The sequence below is a fragment of the Phalaenopsis equestris genome, unplaced genomic scaffold (genome assembly GCF_001263595.1).
Source record: "Phalaenopsis equestris unplaced genomic scaffold, ASM126359v1 Scaffold000002, whole genome shotgun sequence".
In the NCBI taxonomy this organism is placed as follows: domain Eukaryota; kingdom Viridiplantae; phylum Streptophyta; class Magnoliopsida; order Asparagales; family Orchidaceae; genus Phalaenopsis; species Phalaenopsis equestris.
Genome location: NW_018164444.1, coordinates 57088554 through 57102995, shown reverse-complemented (window position 1 = coordinate 57102995; position 14442 = coordinate 57088554). Strand labels below are relative to the sequence as shown.

At 32.3% G+C, this 14442-nt stretch overlaps 1 protein-coding gene across 12 annotated transcripts in view; it reads right to left on the bottom strand.

Annotated features, from left to right (window-relative positions):
• LOC110037272 (sphingoid long-chain bases kinase 1-like) overlaps positions 1–13847 on the bottom strand; it is a 48493-nt gene extending 34646 nt beyond the window's left edge. The window contains exons 1-4 of one of the 12 annotated variants that reach the window (XM_020741885.1): positions 12582–13847; positions 10956–11031; positions 9992–10074; positions 264–678 (exon numbers count right to left, since the gene is read on the bottom strand). In XM_020741885.1, coding sequence (XP_020597544.1) covers positions 264–678; positions 9992–10044 — 468 coding nt within the window. In that variant the 5' untranslated portion in view covers positions 10045–10074; positions 10956–11031; positions 12582–13847. Of the gene's footprint in view, positions 1–263; positions 679–4273; positions 4476–9991; positions 10305–10895; positions 10916–10955; positions 11032–12581 lie in introns of those variants that run through there. The other 11 variants (XM_020741877.1, XM_020741912.1, XM_020741920.1 and 8 more) reach the window with 11 other exon arrangements.
• Positions 13848–14442: the final 595 nt, after the last annotated feature.

Below are 14442 nucleotides of genomic sequence, written 5' to 3'. Positions count from 1 at the left end.
AGAAGCAGATCAAAATCGCAAGCATGCAACTTAGAAATGTCTACAAGAAAACAAATAAATGTCATTAAGCAAAGAGGATTACACAAACTACGCATTAAAGTAAAAGTCTCAAGTAAGCATTTAATAGATCACGATGTGACATACTTGGTAAATTAACCTGATGAATAATATGCTAAGGACATCAATTTGTGGTTGGATGAGCTTATAATATTTGGAGCACACTCTATTTCTCATAAACGATCAGAAATTTATATAGCACTTACAGATACTACATCCTCAAGAAGTAAAGTTTGAGATCCCCAGGTCAATGCTTTGCTTGTAAGTTTTGCATCAGTGCTAGATGGATTTGTATATCCGGAACCCGATTGCTCATTAGTACCTGTGCTTTTAGATCTCCTGACAAGGGCAAGCTTACCTGAGAAAATATCATATCCCAACAAATCTGACAGCTCGTCTATATCCACACAATGTTCCTGAGCCTTTGTTTTGAAAGGATCATCCCTAACAGTAGAAACCTGATGTCCCCGTTTCTCTGGAAAGACAATTGGAGATGTCGGGTGACCTGTAGCTGCATGAGACTGTTTGCTTCCTGCAGAACGCAAAGATTTTTGCTCCAATACTCTCAAAGAAACAATATTCTGAAGACGGATGGCAGATTTATGCATCTTGTTCGTCTTTCTGAGATTTAAACAAACTAGCATAAGCAAAACAGCTGATTTTATGCAGTGATGCACAGTATTATGCCAAAAAAATCAGAGAAAGCTTCAACATAAATATCATGAAACTATTAAAGAGCGTCCACAAGGAATTCCAAGAAAATAAGTTTAGACTTCAGGGAATCTATGCTATGTGCAGTTATAATACAGCTCGGGGTAACAAGGAAAGTTGCTAGTCTCTTGAGCTCGGCTTCGATATTATCAGCTTGAGTCTAGTCTAAAAAGATTGATTTAAGTTTTGTGATAGGCCTTGCGAGCTTAAACGCAATACATACATGTATTATGGATGCATGATTGTATCTATCCTGCACATAACACAAGTGTATATATCGGATATATATATATATATATATATATATATATATATTCAAATATACTTTAAATTTTAATTTTGAAAAAGACCATTCCAACTAAAATCTTTTATCAACTCGATCATCATCGGAGATTTGAACAACAACAACAACAACAACAAAGCCTTAATCCCACTACGTGGGGTCGGCTACATGAATCCTTTTTCTCCATTGCATCCTATTTAGTGTCATATTTTCATTTAGTTCTAGTAAATTAAGATCATTTTTAATACAATACCCAATTCTTCCTAGGTCTACCTCTGTCTTTCTTAACACAAGTCAAATTTAAAACATCTACTCTCCTAATCGGATCATCTAATGGTCGACGTTTAATATGACCAAACCATCTAAGACGACTTTCTCTAATTTTGTCTGTCACAGGAGCTACACAAACCCTATCACGAATATATTCATTCCGCATTTTGTCTCTAAGTGTAAAGCCACTCATCCACCTAATCATTCTCATCTCGGCAACACTTAACTTATTATTATGCTTCTCTTTTAAAGGCCAACATTCAAAGGCCAACATTCAAATTTGTTAGTTTAAATCATCGGAGATTTGAACGTTTAAAATATTTATGGTTGAATTACAATTGAAATTTGCTAGTTTAATAATTTTAGCATGTTAGTCATGTCAACTCCATTCTAGATGAGGATCAGACTGAGTGATTTAGACTTATAAATTCTTATAGTTATGATTTGAACATTATTGAATTTATTAAACTCATCAACTCCAGGCTTTAAAAGAAGGATGGGACTTACTGAGTGGGACTTACAAGACTTATAAATTCTTATAGTTACGATTTGAACATTATTGAATTTATTAGACTCATCAACTTCAGGCTTTAAAAGAAGGATGGGACTTACTGAGTGAGACTTACAACCCAGCCTTATAGGCAAAGCGGTCTGATTAATTGATGTTCAAAGTGAGATTAATCAAAGTAAAAACTTTATTTAAACCCGCACAGTATACTCAGCCCCATTATATTTAAACATTTATATAATTTAGTGGAGCACATGCGAGTGATCAATTTTGAGAATGTGCACACATCTTATTACATTCATACTACACATTTTACATAAATTTTAGCACACATATATGGTCATAATCTTGTACGTCCTTCAAAGTATAACATGATATTTTAGCCATCTGCACATAACTTGACAGCACTTGTATAATTACTTGAAATATCGTAGTTTTTTGCACATATTTCAAGACATATTTTGAGTTGAAGCATAGTCTTGCATTTTCTTAGAATTTAAAATCATTTGAAACCATAAAATTTTACTTGGATATTATATTATTGAGTGCATGTAAAATTATATTTTTGAGCTTTAAATGGAACTGTCTTCTGTCAATTAGAATTGCAGATCCGATGACGAATTCATCAATTCATGAAATCATACAAAAATTTTGAAAGTTTATGCAAAAATTATGACTTTGGATTACATGCATAATTTTATTTTTAAGCATTTACAGCCATTTTGACTGCTGGCATAATCAAGTTATGGATTCAGATTTGAGTTTGTGTTTTAGTTCACAATTTATATTTTTCCCCGTTCTTCTTTTCTTATGTCATTTTAAAGTAATGTCCAAAAAATCTAAATATATGAACCTTTAAGTTACTTGTTACAAATCCAAGATCACCAGCAATTTCAGCAACCTCCCGAGGTTCAATCCCATTTAGGCGACCACATCGGGGATGCCTGCTAGCCCAACTGTCTATAAGACTCCTTGGACGGTCTCGTGAGACACTACAGCAGGAGAGAATCTTCTTATCTAATAGTCCGTAAGGCAAGAGGTCTTCAATTTTCCTGCGTCAAAATAATATAAGCACAATATCCCTGTATTTATATCTTTGCTTGTGAGATAGTGATGATGACGACAAATTTGGCAAATATTTCAAAGTGCACCAAATTGATATGGAAAGATAATGGCTTGGGTAGGTTGTTACGGGATCACTTGGTGTTGATTTGTGGCAATGAGGAACTAGGGCTATAAGCTTTTGTTCGAACAGGAAGTGGTGAAGGGCTCAAATTGAAATGACGACGAGGCAGTTGAAGGGCTAGGGTGCTCCCAGATTCAATAAAAGTCTTAGGATGTGGGTCCAAAATGGGAAGTGGGAGTTTTGAAAATCTTTATACACGTTGATTCCATTGTTACCTTCACGGCTAGACCTAGCCACTTCTATATTGTGAAAATTTTCACGAAAGACAAAACAATCAAAATGAAGAGGCTTCAGCTACAGCATTAAAGAAGAAAAAGGTAAGATGGGAGGATGAAGAGAAAGATCCGTTGTTCTTTCCTTGCTCTAGTCGTGAGCGTATCGCAAGTGTTGTAGGTGAACAGAAAGAGGTTAAACTTCGGTGAAAGATCCCGGCATCGACTTCGACTCAGATCGTACAAACACATGGATTCCTACATACAAAATTAAGCAGTCTCAGAGGTCGTGATCCCGTTGTTGCCTTTCCTGGGCGCAGGAGAGAAAGGCGAGAGTTTTGAAGGTCTTTGTAAGTTGTGATCCCGTTGTTATTGCTCTTCTGTCACGGAACGTCGGCCAGGAGACAAAATCGAGCAAGGGACTTCATATTTACGACCGTGGGGTCGTTTGGGTTACATGAACAAAGTGGAAGAAGAAGTGGAACTAGTCCTGCTCTGAGTTCGTAAGGCAGAGAGGATGGGATATTTTTTGTGTCCTTTATTTGTCTAACGTGTGTCTTTTTTATTTGAATAGAATATAACGAGCGGGAGCAGTTATGCGTCCTAGGGCGAAAGTAGATGGAGTTTTAATTTTATTGTATTTTTCCTTCTTTCGTCGCTTTTTTAGAGGTCAACAATAAGAAATGAAATTTTCACCCATATAAGCATGTGAAATTACTTACCATACATGAAAGCATTTTTAATGTGCTCTAGACAAACATATATATTCTACAATCAAATTTATATATTTTATATAAAAATATGCATGTCTGCACAAAGTCACCAATTGTGCCAGAGCATCCCATTAGCCCTTTCACATCGCTTATTTAAATCAAGAAAGAAAAGTTAAAGAATTTGTTGACGGCATACTATGAACAGCATACATTGCAAGTCAATAGTGCATATTATGGGTATTTTTATATAGCAGTGACTGTCAAATAATATGTAAGCTTTCCGTCATATATACCCGCTAAAATTCCTGCTATTTTTTTATTTAAAGCTAATACCTTTATCTAGCGTTATGTAGACTCTTTTAATACATACATCAGCTTCCCAGCTTTGCAACCTAAAAGTGTCACACAGTGCATGAGGATCCCATCACTTATGGTTCTTGGGGGGGGGTTGATGTACAGGACCCTGCCCCTGCAAATTCTTTTGTGAATCAAAACCTGAACTCCAAATTTAGGTAGCCTTACTCCATGCAATCTCCTAAGAAAAAAGTTGTCAGGCAATACTGAAAAATAAAATGCCACGTGAAATTTAAGTCTTATTCCATCCTTTGAGCCATATTTCTACAACTCTAGAAAGATTATATAATAAGAAGAATGCACATATAAATGTATAAATTTGACTATACAATTAGTTACAATAAATTCATGCAGATGAATTGATAAGGTGGGAATCATGAGGAGATGAATTGAGCAAGTGATATGCAAGGAGGCGATCTAGCCAGCATTCATGAAGATTAATTACATAAGCACATGAATTGATGAAGTAGCCTGCATAGAGCCAATCTAGCCATGCTTCATGTAAATTAATTTCCAACCAACTAGTTATATACATCAATATCTCCACTCAAATTAATATTGGTTGATCAAGAAGCATTGATTTGCCTATAAGAAATAAATGTCTTTGTCTAGTCAATGCCTTCATGAATATATCTGCAATTTGAGGGTTTGTGGAAAAGTAAGGAAGATAAATAATATAAATAAAGATAGCTTCCCGAATTGAATAACTATTAACTTCAATATGCTTGATCATCTAATGATATACCAAATTGACGGAAATTTTGATGACATTTGTGCTGTCAACATGTACAGGAGTGGAACTTTCTTGAGGGAATTTAAGTTTAAATAATAATATGATACTCAATTTTTGTGTACAAGTGTATAACAAAAACAACAAATCTTTATCCCACTAAGTGGGGTCGGCTACACAAATCCTTTTTCAACATTGTGTCCTATTAAGTGTCATATTTCATTCAATTCTAATAAATGAAATTATTTTTTATACACAACATCCTCAAGTCTTTTTAGGACTACCTCTACACTTTTTAGCATAATTCATATCAAAAAAATATTGTTTCTTAACTGTTTCATCAGGTGGTCGACATTTAATGTAACCAAACCATCTAACACGATTCTCTCCAGAGCTACTCCAACCTTCTATGGATATATTCATTTCGCATTTTGTCTATAAGTTGAAACTCATTCATTCACCTAAGCATTCTCAGCTCAGTAACACTTAAATTTATGCTTCTCTTTTACAGGCAAACATTCTGCTCCATAAAGCATTGCAGTTCTCACCAACATTTTATAAAATTTTCCTTCAAGTCGAAGTGCTACTTTTCTATCACATAATAGCTTCCATGGTAGGCTTGCTTGACAAGAATCCATATTAATTTTGAAAAACTTTTATCATGTTGTAATCCATGCTCAATAAGTCTCTCTCTCATAACTTAAATTTATGGCACATTAACTTAATTTTTATATAATTTGCACTCTTTCGCATCCCCTTTATTCTTAAAAATAAGGACTAATAGACTCTTTTCTCCACTCATCAGACATTTTTTAAAATTTTTAAAAAGAATATTAAAAGTTTAGTAAGCCAAGAAATTCTCAAATATCTTAAACATTTTTACATTTCTATTAGAATACTATCAGTTCCTACTATTTTTCACACTTCATTTTCTTTAAAGTCTCTTTAACTTTCATTTTACTAATGTGATGGTTCATATTTTCATAATCTTCATTGAAAAGTTTATCAAAATATCTCACTCACCTATGTAGAATATCCTCATTTGAGAAAAGTGCTTTTTAATTTTTATCTTTAAAACACTTTAGTTGAACCAAATCTTTATTTTCCTTATATTTTTACTTCACTAGTTTATACATATATCATTCACCCTCTTTAATATCTTATCTCTTTGTTTGACTATGTATAAGCGTAAATATCCTGAATGAATAATAACCAAAACTTCAATTTTTTTTCAGAAATCATTGCATCGCATTCAACACTTCAAAACGATTCTTTCGATATATAGAACTATATGTTGCTTCTCGTAGATAAGAAAATTACAGAAGTTTTTTTTAATTAAATTTCATATAATTTTAATTTAATTTTAATGTTCATCCACTATTACTAGGCCTAAGCGATAAAATTCTGGTTTTCCCCTAACAGAGACATGCAACTATTGATCATCAAATGGATGGTTGTGATGGATTTCAAATGAATTTAGGTATAAAAATTATATTATTATATATACATAAAATGAACCCATGCCACTTAGCAGCAAAGCAACCTTTATTTCTAGTAATTATCATCCCAGGAGCTTCAGAATGGTTGAAACAGTGGTTGGAATGAAGAAACCGAGGGGAAATTAGAATTGCATGGGGGAAAGAAGAATAAGTAGAAGAAGAAGCAGAGAAGAGGAGGATAGGAAGTAAGAAAGTATTTAAAATTTATATATTGGTATTTCTCTAAAGAATGGATTACAATTTGAAATAATGGGCTTCAAAGCATCTATGGGATGGAGTTCTTTTGACGATAACTTGATTTAAGAGAAAACTATAAATTGGGAAATGCTATTGATTGAAAATTTGTAATTTTTCGATTGCTTCCAAAAGAAAGAAGTTTTGGATATTCAATTTGAATGAATAAATCATCAATTGGGTCATATATACAAAATTTTAATATATATATATATATACCATTTTACATATGCATGAAAATGTTATATTTTACATTTTAAAAGGTGAAATTGTGGTATTTTAGATGAGATAAGAAGGATTTGATTGGTATGAATGTAATTTTTTGTAGCCATTTGTGTTTGTATTTATATGTAAATCAGGTTGTTAATTACATGGTAATGAATATTCTTCATATTGAAGAATTCATTTTTTACAGCTTATTATTCATACATAAATGACCATATAAAAAAGTTTGTTGATACAAGCTTGCAATTAAATATACTTTCATCATAAAAATCTTTCCTTAATTAGTGATAATTTTAATAGACATCTAGTATTTATAAATTACATATTTATGTATATTATTATTCAATATATTTTAAAACGAAGCACATGTTTATTTAAATGTTCAATAATAAAGATCTAATGAGCTTACAAAGTGTCGTTTCATGGGGGATCTATTGGCAATGATATGTTTATGTGGGGCAAAAAGGTCCATGGTGGGTTTCACATAAATTTTATTAAACTTGATGATGTAGCCGTCAGAATGGATTAATACCCTAGATTATGAGGTGTGATTTCACAACTCACTGCCTTATGATGACCATTAAATGTACACAAACGTTCATGACACATGCTGAAGCTAAATAAAAAAAACAATACAGAAAATAATATATAACCAAATAAAGGATTAAAGATATTAGATTAATATGTAAGTAGATAATTAACTGACATAATATACCAAAAATAATTATCAATACAATTCTATTGTTATCTCCATGTATCAATATTTTAAAGTAAAATTTATATAATTAAAATTTAATTTTCACTATTATAGTAATGTACAAATCAAATATATTCAGTTTTATGGTTATGACTATTCGTCGTTATCACTTATGTCGTTTACTATTACTGAGTATTTATAACATGTATCTAATTTGTTTATTTTGTTGAGTCCTGTAGCTCCTTATAGATGATTGTAGCTATCTTTGCAGGAACAAATGAAGTTGAGGATGAGTAAATCAGTTTCATCTTATTATCATTTTTAGTTATATAACTATTATAAAATAGAGAAATATCGAGGTAAGACATAAATTAAATTATATGCCTTTTGTTAAAATTTTTCGTGTTTTAGATGCTTTATATATATATATATATATTTAAACGAAATCCTTTGGAATGTTTTTGTTTAATTTGAATGATTTGATTTTATTAGAGATGTGTGAAATATTGTAATATATTGTTTCAGGTATACTCAAGTGATTGAGTTTATCGCTCATCCTATTCTAACAAATATGATATTAGAATGGATGATAGGAATTTATTCAATCAGCTAAATCATATACACCTCTGTTATATCTCGCGTCAATTTGGGGAGAGGACATTGTTGGGTGTGACAACAAATTTCTATAGTAAATAAGTGTTGAACATGTTGCAGAAATATATATTTATATTATGAGGATGATTTAGGCACACAAGATTAGTTCTTACTCTTTCTAGAAAGAAAACAATTAGTAAGATACCTCACTATTCTATGAATAATCCACATTACCATATTCCCCCACTAGATGAGAATCATGTGAAAAAAAAATAAATGACTTGGTGTCCCAATAAGCTAGCAAATAATTTGATGAACAAAATATAAATGTAAATGACAAGACTTTGCATAAGTGACTTGTTGAACAATGAAGAAAATATCCAATCATGTAACAGTCAAATAGCTTAAATTTTCTATCAGTTCTCTATTTGTGGTGGGATCAAAGAGAAGATAACATTTCTCACAGCAATGCTTTGCGTTTCTTTCTACTTCAATATTTGTAAGGAAAGTATTTTGATCGACTACTAAAATAATCAGATCTTGTGTATGTGAATGTCGATTTAAAAATGCACTAAAGAAATTAGTGAGCATATCAAAACCTAAGAACTAAGAGATGATCCCAAGTTTATTGAAAGAAACATAACAATTACATTGAATATCTTATAGAGCAGGGGGTTTTATATACACGACACTTGAAACATTGGAATTTACATGTATCTCACCCAATTTGTATTGTTTACAAAATAACATTTAAATCACTTTTAAAACCCCAAAAATAACACTCAGTTATCTCCCGTTTCTTTTATTGTCATCTCCTTCACTAAAAAGGAAATATGAAGGTTTGCATGTGTTTGATGTTGTTCTTTAGGAAAGATGGGATGAAATTGAGGAAAGCTTGCCTTTGACAGAGGTAATGTTTCCACGGACTAGAGCACTCCGCAATTTTTTTAGTAAAGGAGATAATGGGGGAAGTATTGAGGGGAAGTAATGAGGATAAAACAGAGTGCTGTTTTTGGATTTTAATAGAGATTTAGGTTCTATATTTGTAAATAGAATAAATTGGGTGTGATATATGTAAATTTTAATGTTTCAAGTGCCATGGATGTAAAAATCCCTACAGATAAATAATGACGAATAAAATTTTCTATATGTATAAGAGATAGAATAGAGTTAACCAAATTTATCAAACCATACATGGAAATCTATTTAAAACTATATAGAGAATGCTTTAGTTTGAATACTTCAATAGGAGAAGAGACAGGTACCCTAGAGAGAACTTTCATATACATGCATTCCAGATGATCTTCATGAGGCATTTTTCACATCATTTGGTTAAGTGGCCATACTTGTGAGGTAGCAATTAATACAATCATTAGCATTATGACCATTTTTGCTACAAGAGCAAACATATCTTCATAAACAATTCCATATTCTTGATTTTATAAAGGACAGCTAATTGTGCTTTGTAGTGATCTAGAATACTATTAAAGTAAAGTTTGATTGAGTATATCCATTGCATGATGTAGCTTTAGAATTTTAGAGGGACAATAAACAATCTATATGTATGATTGTCCTAAAAACATGGAGTTCTTCAGCCATAGCTTCCTTCTAACATTCAAAGTTACTGATTTCTCAAATACTTGAAGGAATAAGAATAGGCGTCAATATGGTGTGAAACTTGTACCAATTTAGAAGAAGAGAAACTTAGGAAGATCAACCTGGAGTCATTGAGAATCTCATTAGTAGATTCGGATCGTGCATTAATTTGCATAAGTTCATATGACGGATCAATTGGCGCGGGCTGAAAAAAGATTGATGTTCAAATAATACAACATGATTAGAGATTTGAAATTTTTGGATCCTGGATCATAACAGTTATAGACTTTGTGAGAAGTATTGTAGTCCATAAATACGGATTTAGTGAACTAAGCTGAAAATTTATGATATTCATGAGTTGATAGATAAATAAATAAACATAATCAAATATGTGCAAATCATTATAGTTTGGATGCTTATAAAAGGGGTAATATATAAGCTTATGGTACGAGGGGGTAATCTATCGATTAGATGGTTGTTTCTTAAAACAAAAAAATTAGACAAAACTATAAATTCCAATAGTAAGGCTTAAACGCCTAAGAGGTGACATTTTTTTTTGTCCCACAATACAATTTTATTGAGGTGCATAAAGCATAATCTCATAAAAATAATTCCCTTATTTTAACAAAACTCATGAAAGTTAATAAATATATTTACCCCTAAATCAAATCTCAATATTTTTATATGATATGAAAATTAAGTCTCAACATAAACAACAAATTTTTAAATGACAAAATACTTCATACTTTTGATAGAAAAAAGTAATCCACGAGTACTTGTTGAAATCATTGATAAAAATGATAAAACATTGGTAATTTGTACATGATATAACTAGAGTGATAGCTCATAAATCACTAAGGATCAAACCAACATAATTTTTATCATGATTACCAAATGATGGAAAGAAAGTCTCTTTTCCTAAATTGCATGTTGAGCAGACAAGTGAAGCATGAGAAGCAAATTGATATTTCATTCTTAATAAACAAAAATTTATTAAGTGCTATGAAATAAAAGAGTTTAGATTACCTAAACGTTTTTGCAAGAGACCATTATTTTCGTTTATAAAATACATGATAATGAAATCACCTTTGAAATGAATGGATACAAAAAATAATTGTCCACCTTTAGGTCCCTTCATGAGTATTTTTCTTCTATCTTGATCCTGCATAGTGCAACCATCACAAGAAAATCGAACAAAATATTTATTATCATTTTTTTTTTGGGCTAAAATGAGAGTACTTGAGAACATAAGAGATATGAGAACATTTTAAGCTCTAAGGTTTATATCTCTATTTATTTTGAGAGACAAAAGACTACTATTAGATATGATATGATATTATGAATATAACTTATGTTATTTAAAGCATTAGAATTTACAAAATAAGATGAAGAGAGTATGTAGTGCATCCTTACTTTGATGCACTAAAGTAGATAGGGCTTTAACTATAAGAGCAAACCTCCAATTTGTTTGTGTGGGTAAACCAAACTGATTATTAACCCATTGCTTCTATAGAACTTGATTATAAATTCTAAGGACATTTTTAAATATCTTTAATCAAATATAATGACTTCTTACAACAATTAAAAATTTTGTCTACATAATTTGCAGCACTTTGCCAGTAATCCTTGCATGTGTAGTATTGCATCTATTTGCATATCTTTTTTTTTATGGTTCTTGTGAGTTGTATATACAACAAGTTTCTCATGTGATTGTAATTTTCTAAAGCACACCACCATTATTGGAGAATGGTCATGAGTCGTCATCTCATGTTCAAAACCAAGTTTCAATAAAAAACTCTCTTTGTCTGTTAATGAACCTCTAATGGCTAAAAGAAATTTAGAAGACACCTTGCAAAGATTTATCAACTAATTTTATCCACTGGTTTTGAGGCTTAAAAAGTAATCATGATTTGAGATGTCTTCTTGAGCATAATTTCACAATCTCATATTCTGATTGAAAAAGTATAGTTGCATTATCCTAAATGTAAATTTATCGTAAATCTTCTGATATACTATTAGCCATTTTATAAGGACTTGTACTGCAAAGAATCAATTTAATAGATTCTATAATCCTTCCCATAACTTTTACATCTTTATTTTAATATTTAGCTGATGTTGGCTTTTCAAATGAAGCAAGATCGCATCTATCAATATGCCCCAAAAATTATTTTCTCATAACAAAAATCAAGATTAAAATCGAGAAGTGGATTAATTCTTACTTGTGATGTTTGACCAAAAACCAAAAACACCCAAATTATTGATTGATGTAATCTTCATAGTCAACTTAATATTTAATTTCTCAAACTCCTGAGAAAGTAATCAATAAGAGATCAAATGAGTCCAAGCTAATTCGAGAAAGACAAATGACACTCCAAGTTGAGTTCACACATGGGTATGAGATAAGCACAATTTCATGCACAAGTCAAGTGCACGTGCAGATTACTCTACGGAAATGAGAGTGATTGACAAAGAGATTGTGGCAATAATAGTGCTAGATGAACTTCATTTGGACCGCTTCTTTCCAATTCCCATGGTAGAGAGGGCAAAAGTGTGTGTATTACTTCGAACTACAGAGATCGTTAGAAAATAATCCCTTAGAATAGAGGGTTGGTAGCTGAATAGAGCGGATTTTTTACCAAACAATAGAGAACAAACCCGCATGGACGCGAGGAAACAAAAAGCCAAGTGAATCCTCGTGGAATTTCTACAAACCTCTCATTGGTCTCAACCCGCCTCCTCCTTCTCTACGATGCTCCTTCCTTTCCTCTTCTTCATCGCTGGTCTCCTCCGCGTCGTCCGTTGCCTCCGACTACGAGGAAACTCTAACTTGCACTGTTCAACTCTCCTGTAAGTTTCTGCCCTCCTCACGACGAATTTATAGGCTTGTTCGGTTTCCCGACTTCTTGATTCCTCTCGCTTGTTTGCTTTACGACTCCTCGCTTCAACTCCGCCATGTTTGACTCTTCACTTCCTCTTCCAACTCGTCGTTTTTTCATTCCCCCATGTAACACAACCGTTACAATATTTGTAGTAAAAACAAAATCCTAGGATAATTAAATAAAAAAAAGTATACACACGATCAAGAGCAAAAATTTAGCTATAAAATCAGTTATCACAAATACATGCATAGGGATTGGTGAGGTGGCATTTATGAGCGCATAGATCGATGAAGGGGCAGAGAGGGAGCTGCTTTAGCCATAATTCGTGAAAACTAATTTCATCGGCACATTGATTGATAAGCTGGCATGCAAATATCCAATTCAGCTATAATTCGTAGAGATTAATTTCCAATTAATTATGAATGTTGATACACATATCTGATTGGACAAATTCAGCCATGCTCAATCTGATAATCATATTGCTCTGGCATTCTAAAATACACACCAAAAACCAAAGCGCTCAGTTACAATCCTCAACTCAAAAATGCGTCGACAGTGCATGTTTCGTTTGCTACGAGGAACAAAACTTTACCCAACATCAGCCTGAAAATTTATCGAAATAGTAACAATAAAGAATAATTATAAGAACAAGATCAGAATTGTGAAATGAACGGATTGAAGCAGCTATATTCGGACCAGATTATAATTTTATTTTTTTCATTTGTATTTTTTTACATTGGCGAGCTCAGATCTCCTCGACCTGCAAAAAGCTATCGAATAGCTATAAATAATAACTGAATTAGAAGCAAGAGGCGCACATAACAGCGACAAACCCCGATCAGTTTGATGATTCCAGCATGAACGCGAAGGAAACAAGGTGGATGACAGACCAGCTACAAAATCTTCCTTCAAAGGAAAAGCAGAACACCTAGGTCAAGAGAAGCTCTAATCCCAGCTCGATGAAGAAGAAGATCCAGATTGACGAAAGCACTTTTTCTCCAATTCCCTGCGTGTTCAAGAGAATAAATGCGCGTTCTGAAACTCCCTCTCTCTCTCTCTCCTCTACTCCCGTCTCTCTGATTTCCTCCTCCCGCTTCCCTCCCTCCCTCCCTCCGCTCGTCGCCCTTTTATTCTATAATTTTTTATTATTTATTCACGAAGGCAAAGAAAGGCTGCAGCTGCCTACCCACAACCATCCCATCCTACTATTTCAACGATTTAAAAAATACATATTTTTTTAATAATTTTTTATGCCACAAATTAATACCTTTAATATATCATATGACAAATATATCTATATATCTCTAGCCAACTATATATCATGTTCTCAAACATTACAATGTCCTCAACTCCTCTATGCACAACATTACATTGCAATCATTGCTGACTTTTTTGCTATGTAGTTGTGATATTTCTTTTAAAATAGTTGAGAATAATGAGATGATAAAGTTGAACCAAGCAAAATATTATTAGCAAATTTTGACACCTATGGGAAGTATTTCTAATGTGTAGATGATGTTGTGGCATATAATTGAAATAATTTATTTGATGTTTTGTAATAAATGTATTTGTTATAAAGGAGAATATATATGAGAAAATGAAAGTTGATTTTTTTTTTTTTTGAGATGAATGTAGAGCTAGATAAATGGTCAATGAGTTAGGTTCAAATTATGTTTTATCTACTCTCGAAGTAG